This window comes from Bos mutus, chromosome 6 (genome assembly GCF_027580195.1).
Source record: "Bos mutus isolate GX-2022 chromosome 6, NWIPB_WYAK_1.1, whole genome shotgun sequence".
Taxonomy (NCBI): domain Eukaryota; kingdom Metazoa; phylum Chordata; class Mammalia; order Artiodactyla; family Bovidae; genus Bos; species Bos mutus.
Window position 1 is genome coordinate 92,853,091 of NC_091622.1, and position 12,091 is coordinate 92,865,181.

A 12,091-nucleotide genomic window follows, 5' to 3' on the forward strand; every position below is an offset into this window, starting at 1 on the left:
TTTGAGATTTAATTGATGTATATGTATGAATGTAAAACATATAGTTAATGTATAACATTTCAGGTGTACAACATAATGAGTGATATTTATGTATACTGTGAAATGACCACCACAATAAGTCTAGTTAGCATCTGTCACCATGTAAAGTTAGTAAATGTTTTTCCTGTGATAAAAACTTTATTCTCTTAGCAACTTTCAACTATGCCAAATGTTATTATTAATGATTATAATCACCATATTGTTGTTGTTGTTCAATTTCTAAATTATGTCTGACTTTTTGCAACCTCAAAGCAAAACGTATGAAGACCCTCAAGGGGAACCACTTTTTGACAATATTCAGTTCAGTTCAGTTGTGTCCGACTCTTTGCGACCCCATGAATTGCAGCATGCCAGGCCTTCCTGTCCATCACCAACTCCCGGAGTTCACTCAGACTCACGTCCGTCAAGGCAGTGATGCCATCCAGCCATCTCATCCTCTGTCGTCCCCTTCTTCTCCTGTCCCCAATCCCTCCCAGCATCAGGGTCTTTTCCAATGACTCAACTCTTTGCATGAGGTGGCCAAAGTACTGGAGTTTCAGCTTTAGCATCATTCCTTCCAAAGAACACCCAGGACTGATCTCCTTTAGAATGGACTGGTTGGATCTCCTTGCAGTCCAAGGGACTCTCAAGAGTCTTCTCCAACACCACCATTCAAAAGCATCAATTCTTCAGCACTCAGCTTTCTTCACAGTCCAACTCTCACATCCATACGTGACTACTGGAAAAACTATAGCCTTGACTAGACAGACCTTTGTTGGCAAAGTCATGTCTCCGCTTTTGAACATGCTATCTAGGTTGGTCATAACTTTCCTTCCAAGGACTAAGCATCTTTTAATTTCAAGGCCGCAATCACCATCTGCAGTGATTTTAGAGCCCAGAAAAATAAAGTCTGACACTGTTTCCACTGTTTCCCCATCTATTTGCCATGAAGTGATGGGACCGGATGCCATGATCTTCGTTTTCTGAATGTTGAGCTTTAAGCCAACTTTTTCACTCTCCTCTTTCACTTTCATCAAGAGGCTTTTTAGTTCCTCTTCACTTTCTGCCGTAAGGGTGGTGTCATCTGCATAGAGCTGCAGTTATTGATATTTCTCCCAGCAATCTTGATTCCAGCTTGTGCTTCTTCCAGCCCAGCATTTCTCATGATGTACTCTGCATAGAAGTTAAATAAGCAGGGTGACAATATACAGCCTTGACGTACTCCTTTTCCTATTTGGAACCAGTGTGTTGTTCCATGTCCAGTTCTAACTGTTGCTTCCTGACCTGCATACAGGTTTCTCAAGAGGCAGATCAGGTGGTCTGGTATTCCCATCTCTTGCAGAATTTTCCACAGTTGATTGTGATCCACACAGTCAAAAGCTTTGGCATAGTCAATAAAGCAGAAATAGATGTTTTTCTGGAACTCCCTTGCTTTTTCGATGATGTTGGCAATTTGATCTCTGGTTCCTCTGCCTTTTCTAAGACCAGCTTGAACATCTGGAATTTTATGGTCCACGTATTGCTGAATATTAATTCTTCTAATTCATGGTCAGAAATATCTTCCCACGTATTTGTGTCTTCAGTTTCTTTCACTGGTGTCATATAGTTTTCATATTACAGGTCTTTCACTTCCTTTAATAAATTTATCCCTACATGTTTAATTTTTTGATACAACTCTAACGAGGTTATTTTCCTAATTTCCCTTTCTAATGGTTTGTTATTAGTGTACAGAATGCAACCAGTTTTTGTGTATTGATTTTGTATCCTGCAACTTTACTGAATTTATTCGTTCTCTCAGTTTTTTGGTGAAGTCTTTAAGGTTTTCTATATATAATATTTCATCTGCAAATACTGACAATTTTCTTTTATTCTGATTTGGACACCTTTTATCTCTTTTTCTATTATTGTGTCATTGTTGAAAAGAGCCCATTGTCGGCTCATTTCTAGACTTCTTGATTATTAAACAATTTGCAGTATTACTTGTATTTAAGCCTTACAGCAATATTGTAAATATAGGTTTTATTTTAGCATTTTAAAGCTGAGAAAACTAAGGATCATTATAGTAGTTATCTGCCCATGTGTCTATACTTGGTAAACAGCACAACCAGGAGTGTAATATAAGTTTCTGACTTTTCTGTGTTTAGTCTGGTCTGTATGTGTTCTGATCATGAAAAACAAACAAGTATCATGGTAGTGTGCCGGTTTAGATTTTAAGCCTCAATACTAATCTGAAAGCTTGAATAGGTGAAGGGGTTAACTATTAACTTCCCCAAGACTTTAAGTTAAATGATCCATGAACCTATTATACAGAGTAAAGAAAATAGACCTTGGGCTGACCTTAAATTAATTTATCTTGTTTCTGCCTGAGGTTCCTTTATTTTACTGTTCAGTGATTTTAAAAAATTTTTATTTTAGACAAATTTTTTTTTAGAGCAGTTTTGGGTTTACAACAAAATTGAAAGGAAGGTACAGACATTTTCCCTGTGCCCCCTACGCCAGCACATGCATAGCTTAGCCTCTCCAGTTGTCAGTATCAGTCACTAGAATGGTACACTTTTCACCAAGGATAAATCAGCACTGACACATAATCACCCAAAGTTGAGTTTACTCTAGAGTTCACTCTTGTTATTTTGCATCCTATGGGTTTAGACCTATGTATGGCATTTATCCATCACTGTATCATACAGAGTTGATACTGTAATGCCCGAAAATTTTTCTGTGCTTTGCCTGTGCCCCTCCTGCAACCCCTACTTCCCACCTTTCGCAAACACTATTCTTTTTATTGCCTTCCATGGTTTTACCCTTTTCAGAATATCATATAGTTGAATTCATACTTTTTAGACTGGCTTCTTTCAGTTAGCAATATGCATTTAAGATTCCTCCATGTCTTTTCATAGCTTGGTAGCTCATTTATTTTAGTGTTGAGTGATATTCCATTGTCTAGCTGTACCATAGTTTATTTATCCATTCCCCTGCTAAAGGACATTTTGAGTGCTTCTAAGTTTGGGCCATTATGAATAAAGATGCTGGAACCATCTGTGTGCAGATTTTTTGTGTAGACTTTTGGTGAAAGAGCCAATCTAAAAAGTATGAGACAAGAAACAATTTGACTATTTCTCAGAGAAATCAAAAATGTTGCTTAAAGAGAGGGTTAGACATGCAATTAACATTTTGATTGTAATTTCTTACATTTGCTTGCTAAGCCCTGCACCATCATGGTATATTTTGTTGTTATGTGATTTGTATTAGACTTTCCACATGGCTTGGTGGTAAGGAATCTGCCTGCCAATGCAGGAGACGCAAGAGACGTGGGTTCGATCCCTGGGTCGGGAGAATCCCCTTGGAGGAGGAAATGGCAATGAACTCCAGTGTTCTTCCTTGAGAAATCCTATGGACAGAGGAGCTAGTGGGCTATAGTTCATAGGGTCACAAAGAGTCAGACGTGACTGAGCGACCAAGCATTCACAAATTTGTACTAAAAAATAACTTTCCTCCCTTTACTTATAGAGGCAAGGATATACCTTGGTCACACGGATAGTTGAGTGATATGACCAAAGCTGTTTAAGTTTTTGGTCTTTCCTCCTCTTCTGTAGGGTAAGGATGGTGAAGGCTCCCAAAGGTGCTCCTCACTTCAAAAAAAATCAATGTAAAACATTAAAAAATTGTATTTTGCAATTATTTATTTTTATTTAACAAAAGGCCTTCTTAACTTAGATTCCAAGCACTTCAGAGAATCCAGAATCCACTGAAATTTATGGAAAAGTTGGTTCACTTGTCCTCAAGCTCCCCAAAATTAAGAGTCATTGGTCCCAGGGCTTCCCTGGTGGTCCAATGTTTAGGACTTCACCTTCCAGTGCAAGAGGTGAGGGTTCAATCCCTGGTCAGGGAACTAAGATCCCGTATGGCCAAAACACCAGAACATAAATCAGAAGCAATATAGTAACAAATTCAGTAAATACTTTAAAAAAATGGTCCACATAAAAATCTAAAGAAAAATAGAGGAAACATTAAGAAAAAAAAAGAAGAATCATTGATCCCTATCTCTGACCATCCAGAGAGCATGAAAGACTGAACTCAAAGAAGCAGATGTAAGAACTTTGACATTTGACCAAACGACCACAGTCATAAAACCGTCATTCTCCCAGGGATAATATCGTCTGTCCTTCAGGAGGGCTCTTTCTGGACTTCTCTAAGGACATGGAACAGACCTTGTAAAATCCAACCATATCTTTTAGTTGTGTTCTAAAGGAAAAGACAAATCTAAAACCTGTATGTACTTATTAGCAGGAGTCAATAAGTGATGCTTTAGAACGTCCCTGGTGGCTCAGACGGTAAAGCGTCTGTCTACAATGCGGGAGACCCAGGTTCAATCCCTGGTTTGGGAAGATCCCCTGGAGAAGGAAATGGCAATCCACTCCAGTACTCTTGCCTGGAAAATCCCATGGACAGAGGAGCCTGGTAGGCTACAGTCCATGGGGTCGCAAAGAGTCGGACACGACTGAGCGACTTCACTTTCAAGTGATGCTTTACTTGGCTGAAGTAGAGGTCAAATTCTCACTGACTTGTTACCAAGTCCAGGAGAAAGTAGAAAAGTAAAAAATTCCTTGTAATGAACCCATGTATAAGCAGACCACGCATTTAAAGTATCAACAGTGCAGCTTTTTCAGTAGGCACTGCAGATAAACCCATTGATGAGTCAGTGGTGCAGGTGTTCCTACAAACCTGACTTTTAGAGAAGGGAAGGCATGTGGGGTATGGAAAAATAGAAACAAGAACCAAGGGTCTGGCAACTCTGCTTTCATTTCCCTCCAGGGATCAGCTTTCACTTGGATACCTCAGGTAATCCAAATAAAATATTAAGGTCACTGCTTTATTCACAAAGATGTCTTCCACTTATTGCATTGGACATAATGACCAGGTAAAAATGGGTCTGCTTACTTCCAAACAAATACCATTAGAATTATGTGTAGACATTTCTATCCTTTTAAAAAATTATTTTCTGATGAGACATAGACAAGTTATTTCTAAAAGAGTTTTCTTGTAAATGTATTTCTCTGGAACATTGGAAGAATGAATTAAGTCTACAGTAATTCAAAAAATAAAAGCTTTTATCGGCATTACCTATGAGTGCCTATTTGAAAATTCTGAAAGAGATGGGAATACCAGACCACCCGACCTGCCTCTTGAGAAACCTGTATGCAGGTCAGGAAGCAACAGTTAGAACTGGACATGGAACAACAGACTGGTTCCAAATAGGAAAAGGAGTACATCAAGGCTGTATATTGTCACCCTGCTTATTTAACTTCTATGCAGAGTACATCATGAGAAACGCTGGGCTGGAAGAAGCACAAGCTGGAATCAAGATTGCCGGGAGAAATATCAATAACCTCAGATATGCAGATGACACTACCCTTATGGCAGAAAGTGAAGAGGAACTAAAAACCTCTTGATGAAAGTGAAAGAGGAGAGTGAAAAAGTTGGCTTTAAGCTCAACATTCAGAAAACTAAGATCATGGTATCCGGTCTCATCACTTCATGGGAAATAGATGGGGAAACAGTGGAAACAGTGTCAGACTTTTTCTGGGCTCCAAAATCACTGCAGATTGTGACTGCAGCCATGAAATTAAAAGATGCTTACTCCTTGGAAGGAAAGTTATGAAAAACCTAGATAGCATATTCAAAAGCAGAGACATTACTTTGCCAACAAAGGTCCGTCTAGTCAAGGCTATGGTTTTTCCAGTGGTCATGTATGGATGTGAGAGTTGGACTGTGAAGAAGGCTGAGCACTGAAGAATTGATGCTTTTGAACTGTGGTGTTGGAGAAAACTCTTGAGAGTCCCTTGGACTGCAAGGAGATCCAACCAGTTCATTCTAAAGGAGATCAGTCCTGGGTGTTCTTTGGAAGGACTGATGCTGAATCTGAAACTCCAATACTTTGGCCACCTCATGTGAAGTGTTGACTCATTGGAAAAGACCCTGATGCTGGGAGGGATTGGGGGCAGGAGGAAAAGGGGACGACAGAGGATGAGATGGCTGGGTGGCATCACCGACTCGATGGACATGAGTTTGAGTGAACTTCAGGAGTTGGTGATGGACAGGGAGGCCTGGCATGCTGCAATTCATTGGGTCGCAAAGAGTCGGACACGACTGAGCAACTGAACTGAACTGAACATTTATCAATATCACCTTGTGAAAATTACTTCTTAAAATGACTGTGTTATTATGGTCCTTTAGCCTCCTTGTTATTCAGTAGAAAGAGCTTTGTTAGAATAGCTCACAGTATCTTCACTTGCTGCCTTACTCTTTCCATTTGTAAGCATCTCTTCAGAGTCTTAAGGTAATAAAAAAAAAAAAAAAACTTTTAGCTACAAGTTTATAGAACTTGCCTAAAGGTGACCAGACTACAAGGTGATTTATGCCTCTGTGTGTGTGTGTGTGTGTATCCTTTCTAGTTTCTGATGGAGAGCACACGAGTCCAGAGATGGCCCTCACCATTCACTTACTTCGCACAGATCAGTACCCACCAGTGTTCCAGGTCACAGCTCCTCTGCTTGTGGTCAGCCCAGGAGGCAGCACTTCTATAGGTAAGAACTGAGAACCTGCAAGACAATGACTAGAAGATGGAACCCTATGTCATTAACAGTCCCTGTTTAAACCTCTTCATGGTTACCAAAAAGTAGTGAGCTTCTCTTCCAGAAGTTGCATGCTTTCTCAGCCATGGCAGTCCCTTTGGCCATTGCCATGCAAATGGAAGCAACAGAGAGAAGGAAATAAACCCTTCAGAGGCCAGTGCTCAGTGATGGAATACAACACGGAATTCATTTTCCAGCCTCCAGGAGTTTGATTTGTTGCCATCACTAAAATATAAAGTAACAGAGAGCAGAGAAGAGACGTGAGGGAAATGGTTTCAATGGCTGCTCTTGTTTTCTACTGAGAAAGGGAAAAGTAACAGGAGTGGCAGATCACAATAACCTTCAGAAGTTGTGAAGAGCTAGAGTTGACCCAAGTGTTTTTTATGTGATTTTATTTACCTATTAGTATACTTACTCTTTAGAAGTGTATTCTTTTACCAAGAATGTCTGAAAAGGGAAGAGTGGATATTTTGATTTTTGTAAGGTGTGTTCTTATACATCCTTATCCAGTTTCTACATGTCAGTATTGGCCCTAAAGTGAATTATCATTCAACGTATTAGCAAGTCATAGATATAAAGTTAACTGTCCCTTCTGTCCCACTCCTTCTCTTGTGCTGTGGTGGCCAGAGCAACCATTATTAAAATAAGCTGGCTCCTCTATAGATTCAGAGAAAGGAGAAGAGAAGAAACAATAATAAGCAGAAACCACTTTCATGAGTATTTTATGGAAGAAAACCTACCTAGTCAGTCAGGACTGACCTTTATGTGGACCGCCATTCCCTCATTTGTATGGGAGAAAAAAGGTGTTCTGAATTTGGAACTACCGACTCATAAGTAAACTCTTAAGGAACTTACAATTTGTGAATTGGCTGTATTAAGTTTTCTCTCTTTTGTGGTCGATTCAGTTTAGCGTCTTCTTTTAACCATCGGGTTTCCCACAACATGGCTTCCAGCCTGGCCTGGGGCTTTACTGTACGCAGAGTATAGAGTTGCTAACATCCACAGCTCACCATGCTCTATTCTCCTGACTACAGAACTTCGGCTGGTAGTACGAGACATGGAAACAGTGCCTGAAGAACTCCTCTTTGAGCTTCGGAAGCCTCCACAGCATGGCATGCTTATTAAGTACACAGCTGGGTCACCAGGGCCCATGGCCACAGGTAGCCTGCTCACTCCGTCACTGGCCTCCTGGAACTTCTTTTTTTTTTTAACTATTTTAATTTTATTGGACTATAGTTGATTTACAATGTTTTGATAGTCTCAGGTGTATAGCAAAGTGATTCAGTTATACATGTACTTATATTCATTCTTTTTTAGATTCTCTTCTCTTACAGAATATTGTTCTTGCTCCACAGTTGATTTTATGTCTCTGACAAGAAGTAAAGCAATATTGTAGGGTAAACTATAAGGAGGTGCTTAGAAAGGGAAGACCTTTAATGTTTAGTCCATTGACTGAAGTACTGGGGACTTGCTTCTCCGCACTACCACCCACACTCCAAAACTATGAAGCTCTTTTCTCAGGTTGTATATAAAATTGATTTCTGAAGCCTGGAGTGAGTACATTTAGAACAACCTCATATGAGTTGTCAGCTCCATGTGCATCTTCACAGTATCTTAAACGCTCTGACTCTTAGAGTATAAGCTGCATGTATTTTCATCCATTAAAAAAAGTGGTTATGTGACCAGCTTTCCAAAATAATATTTATTGTACTTTATCCAGTTATAAAAATCATACATGCTGATTGTTTAGGAAATACAGAAAAGTTCAAAGAACACAACTGAATCTAATTTTTAATAGTTGGCTCTCATATATTGAAGTGAATATTGTTTCAAAGTTGTCACCTTGGGATGCTATATACTTATTATGACAATCCGTATTTTCTCAAAACTTTCATGGAATTCCTAATAGGCATGTAATAATGTGTTCTTCTGAATATTGCTGCAGAGGGAGAGTGCCAAATTTTTTACCTTGAAGCTACATGGGATTTGTAAGAACAATAAATAGGCACTTGGGATTCACAAAGACAGATTTTTTTTTTTTAAAGTTACTGAGCAAAAGAAGTGTCACTATGATAGATTTCTGGTATCCTAAGGGATCTATGTTAGGAGCATAACAGTCATAGCCCAGTTTCTTTAATATTATATTTAACCAACATTTGTGTAATTAATATGTGAGTTTGAAAGATGTTTGTAAAATATTAGTTTTATTATTGTTTTAAGGAACAATTACACTAGCATCAAGAGAAGGCTTGGAAGAAGAAAACAAAGAATGGATAAATTCTTTAGTTTTCTTATATAACATCAATTATTATAGTCAGTAATCTGTGAGGAAATAGAGTTGAATAGAACATCTAAGAAGACCAGTTCCTCAGCTGTGCTCAGGAGTCATGGGGCCCCATGGCACTAAAGCAGCATTTCTCATAAAAAGGATTCTATGACCAAACACTTTTGAGAAGCTTTCATATTGTATATTGATGATTCTAGAATTCTAGTGAACCCTGACATTTAAATATTTTAAATTTTGTTTAAACCTATTTTTCTTAAATGTTTATGACCTTGAAAATTTTTTTTCTGTATGACACCTATCACCTAATTATGAATAGACTTTCGCAGAGTAGGTTTCTAGACTTACACAGAGTAGGTTTCTAACTTCAAGTATACTTTTCAAGTTTTAAGTGTTTTTTAACTTTCTTAACTTTTAAAATAAATCATCAGTATCATGATTAGATTCTAGAAGGGCTCTCATAGAGAATAGAAGCATGCTCTGTATTGTCTAGAATGAAACAGTGAAGAGTGGAGCTTAGAGAGGCAGATCTTGGCTCCATCTGATTTAAAGCTTTAAAAAAATTTTTAGAGTTATCGCCAGTTGAATTAGCTCCCTTGTAAAATGGTGAGCCTCCCACCTTGAGCCATGTTGAAGGACAGGCTAAAGAACCCTTTTCAAGGATAGTGTAAAAATACATTGGGTGTTTGGTTGAACTAATTAGCTTACAACTCCCAGGGTTTATGATCCTATATGTGCTTTGAAATCCTGAGTACAAAGGTGTTATGGAAATGAATAGCATTGTTCCCAGAAGTTCCTGGTTTTTTGCAATTTGTTTTGTTCTTGAAAGGTGACACTTTCACATATGAGGATGTAGAGAAAAATGTCCTGCGGTATCTACACGATGGCTCATCTGCCCGGGAGGACAGCATGGAGATCTCAGTCACAGACGGCCTCTCAGCCACAACAGTGGACGTGAGGGTGGAGGTATCACCGGCCGAGGCCCGGGGGCCCCGACTGGCTGCTGGTGCCTCGCTGAGCGTCACGGTTGCCAGTAAAAGCACAGCTGTGATCACTCGGTCACACCTGGCTTACGTGGTAAGTTCTTTCTTTTGTCTTTTTGTCCACTGCATCCTCTGATCAGGTTGACTAGAAAGTGATGCCCGTGGCTGAACATTTGGGCCATCAGGTCTATGGCCATAAAAGAGCTTTTTGTCAGCTTCCCTATCATTCTGCTCTTTGCAGTAGTAATGCTCTTTATTCCAGCTGTTCTCACTGTTTCCCTAGCAGACAAGTGAATGAGCAGAACATTGATGAAAATGCACTGAAAATGCACAATGAGATGGGTGATTTGCACTAGGAAACAGTAACAATGTCAAAAAGTCCAAGTTCCCATATTTTAAGCTCCCTCCATAGTATTTCAAATGGGAATTTTAGAGAAAGATCAACTTAGAAGAATTTACCCACCAATGACTGATAAGTTATGGTATTTCATGGCTCACTTTTCTGAGAGAAAGCCCACTTCTCACTAGCGTTTGTCTCAGGTCCAGCTCTGGACCGAATGCTGGCATGCTTGTTTGGCAGGATTCCTGACTCACCCTCCATTCCTTGCCCCATGAGAAGCAGGGACCAAGGGTAGATTCAGAAACTGTTGTTTTTTCCACTAGTCTAATCTTAATTTGATATGTGATCCTGGTCAATTAAACTCATCTTCTTTCCTTGACTTTACCTCTGGAGCTAAGGATAGTGAGGATAATTAATTTTATTTTTCATGTATGTATGTTGTGAATATAAACTCTCCGTGTAAAAATCATAATGAGTAGTTTTGACAAATACACTGAAATAAAAATGGTTATCTGAATGATAATCACTCTTAGTATTGAATTTTTCCTTTGCTAATCTTAAAATTTCCTCCAATAACCTGGCCTTTAAAAAAATTACTGTATAGTTTTATGAAATCCTTTTCTGAGCTGAAGAATATGGCTATAAAATCTAGGCCTGAATAGTAGCATGTAAGATAAAGCATTGGCCTGGGAACAATTGCTTCAATTGCTTTTGCACAGATTTTCCCCTAAAATTGTCTTTTCTTAACTTATGGGAAACTGCTTTCCACCCTGATTCTTCTCGTGGGTCTAGTACATTTTCAGAACACCTTTGGCTTTGTTTTTAAATTGACAGGTGATTCTTACCCTAGGTAATGGCCTTTTGAGTCTTATGAAACATGAATTCATAAAAATTTATGAATACAGATTTAATCAATAGATCACCAAGGCTTGAAAAATGTTTGACAGACCAAAATAGGATTCCAGAAGCAGTTCCTTCCCATTAAGTGCATATTATGAGCTGCAGATCAAAATGCAAGCCCATTGGCAACTGAATATGTATTTTCAGAAATTGATTGAATGTGAATTTACCCACTGGAGCAGAAAGAAGACTCCAAAAGAATTATTCTAGCTCACTGAAAGCATAGCATCTTTTAAAGACTTAGCTAAGTTATTTATTAATACTAACTTTCTCTGAGTGTTGTGGAAGAATTTTTTGCTTAATGTCATGGGAAGATTTTTCTAGGTATGCATAGTTAGTGAGTTTGCTGTGAACATCCAGAAAAGTTGGAAAAGCCATTCAAAACCTTGGTCATAAATGGGGCAGCTGTTGTGTTGTGCTCGTGTCTGACTCTTTGCAACCCCATGGACTGTAGCCCACCAGGCTCCTCTGTCCGTGGGATTTTCCCAGTAAGAATACGGGAGTGGGTGGCCATTCCCTTCTCCAGGGGATCTTTCTGACCCAGGGATCGAATCCACGTCTCCTGTATCTCCTGCATTGCAGGCAGATTCTTTATCGCTGAACCACTGGGGAAACCCAGACTATAACGTAAAGGAACATGTGAGCCTGTTCTTAATCACAGTATCGTGAACGCAAGAAGGTCAAATGACGTCAGGAGAAACAAAAGGCAAAAATGGGATTCTGTGTGATTTGCTTCTTAATGGTGGTTTCCTGTACACAATTTGCTATGTACTGCAAGAAAACAAGTAGGCGAGGGATGTGTGGGTTTTATGGTTAAAATGAATGGGTTCTCATCCAAGCTTACCACTTTTGCTAGTGTAATAACCCTTGACATGTTATTAAACTCCCTAGGGCTCAGTTGTCTCATTTGTAATATGGAGAGGATGATACAAGA

General features: G+C 39.1%; 1 protein-coding gene across 2 annotated transcripts in view; it reads left to right on the forward strand.

Moving 5' to 3' along the window:
- Window positions 1-12,091, forward strand: part of FRAS1 (Fraser extracellular matrix complex subunit 1) — a 534,238-nt gene that overhangs the window by 413,379 nt on the left and 108,768 nt on the right. For both annotated transcript variants that reach the window (XM_070372561.1, XM_070372562.1), the window contains 3 exons: window positions 6,471-6,602; window positions 7,685-7,810; window positions 9,764-10,011. In XM_070372561.1, coding sequence (XP_070228662.1) covers window positions 6,471-6,602; window positions 7,685-7,810; window positions 9,764-10,011 — 506 coding nt within the window. The remainder of the gene's footprint in view (window positions 1-6,470; window positions 6,603-7,684; window positions 7,811-9,763; window positions 10,012-12,091) is intronic.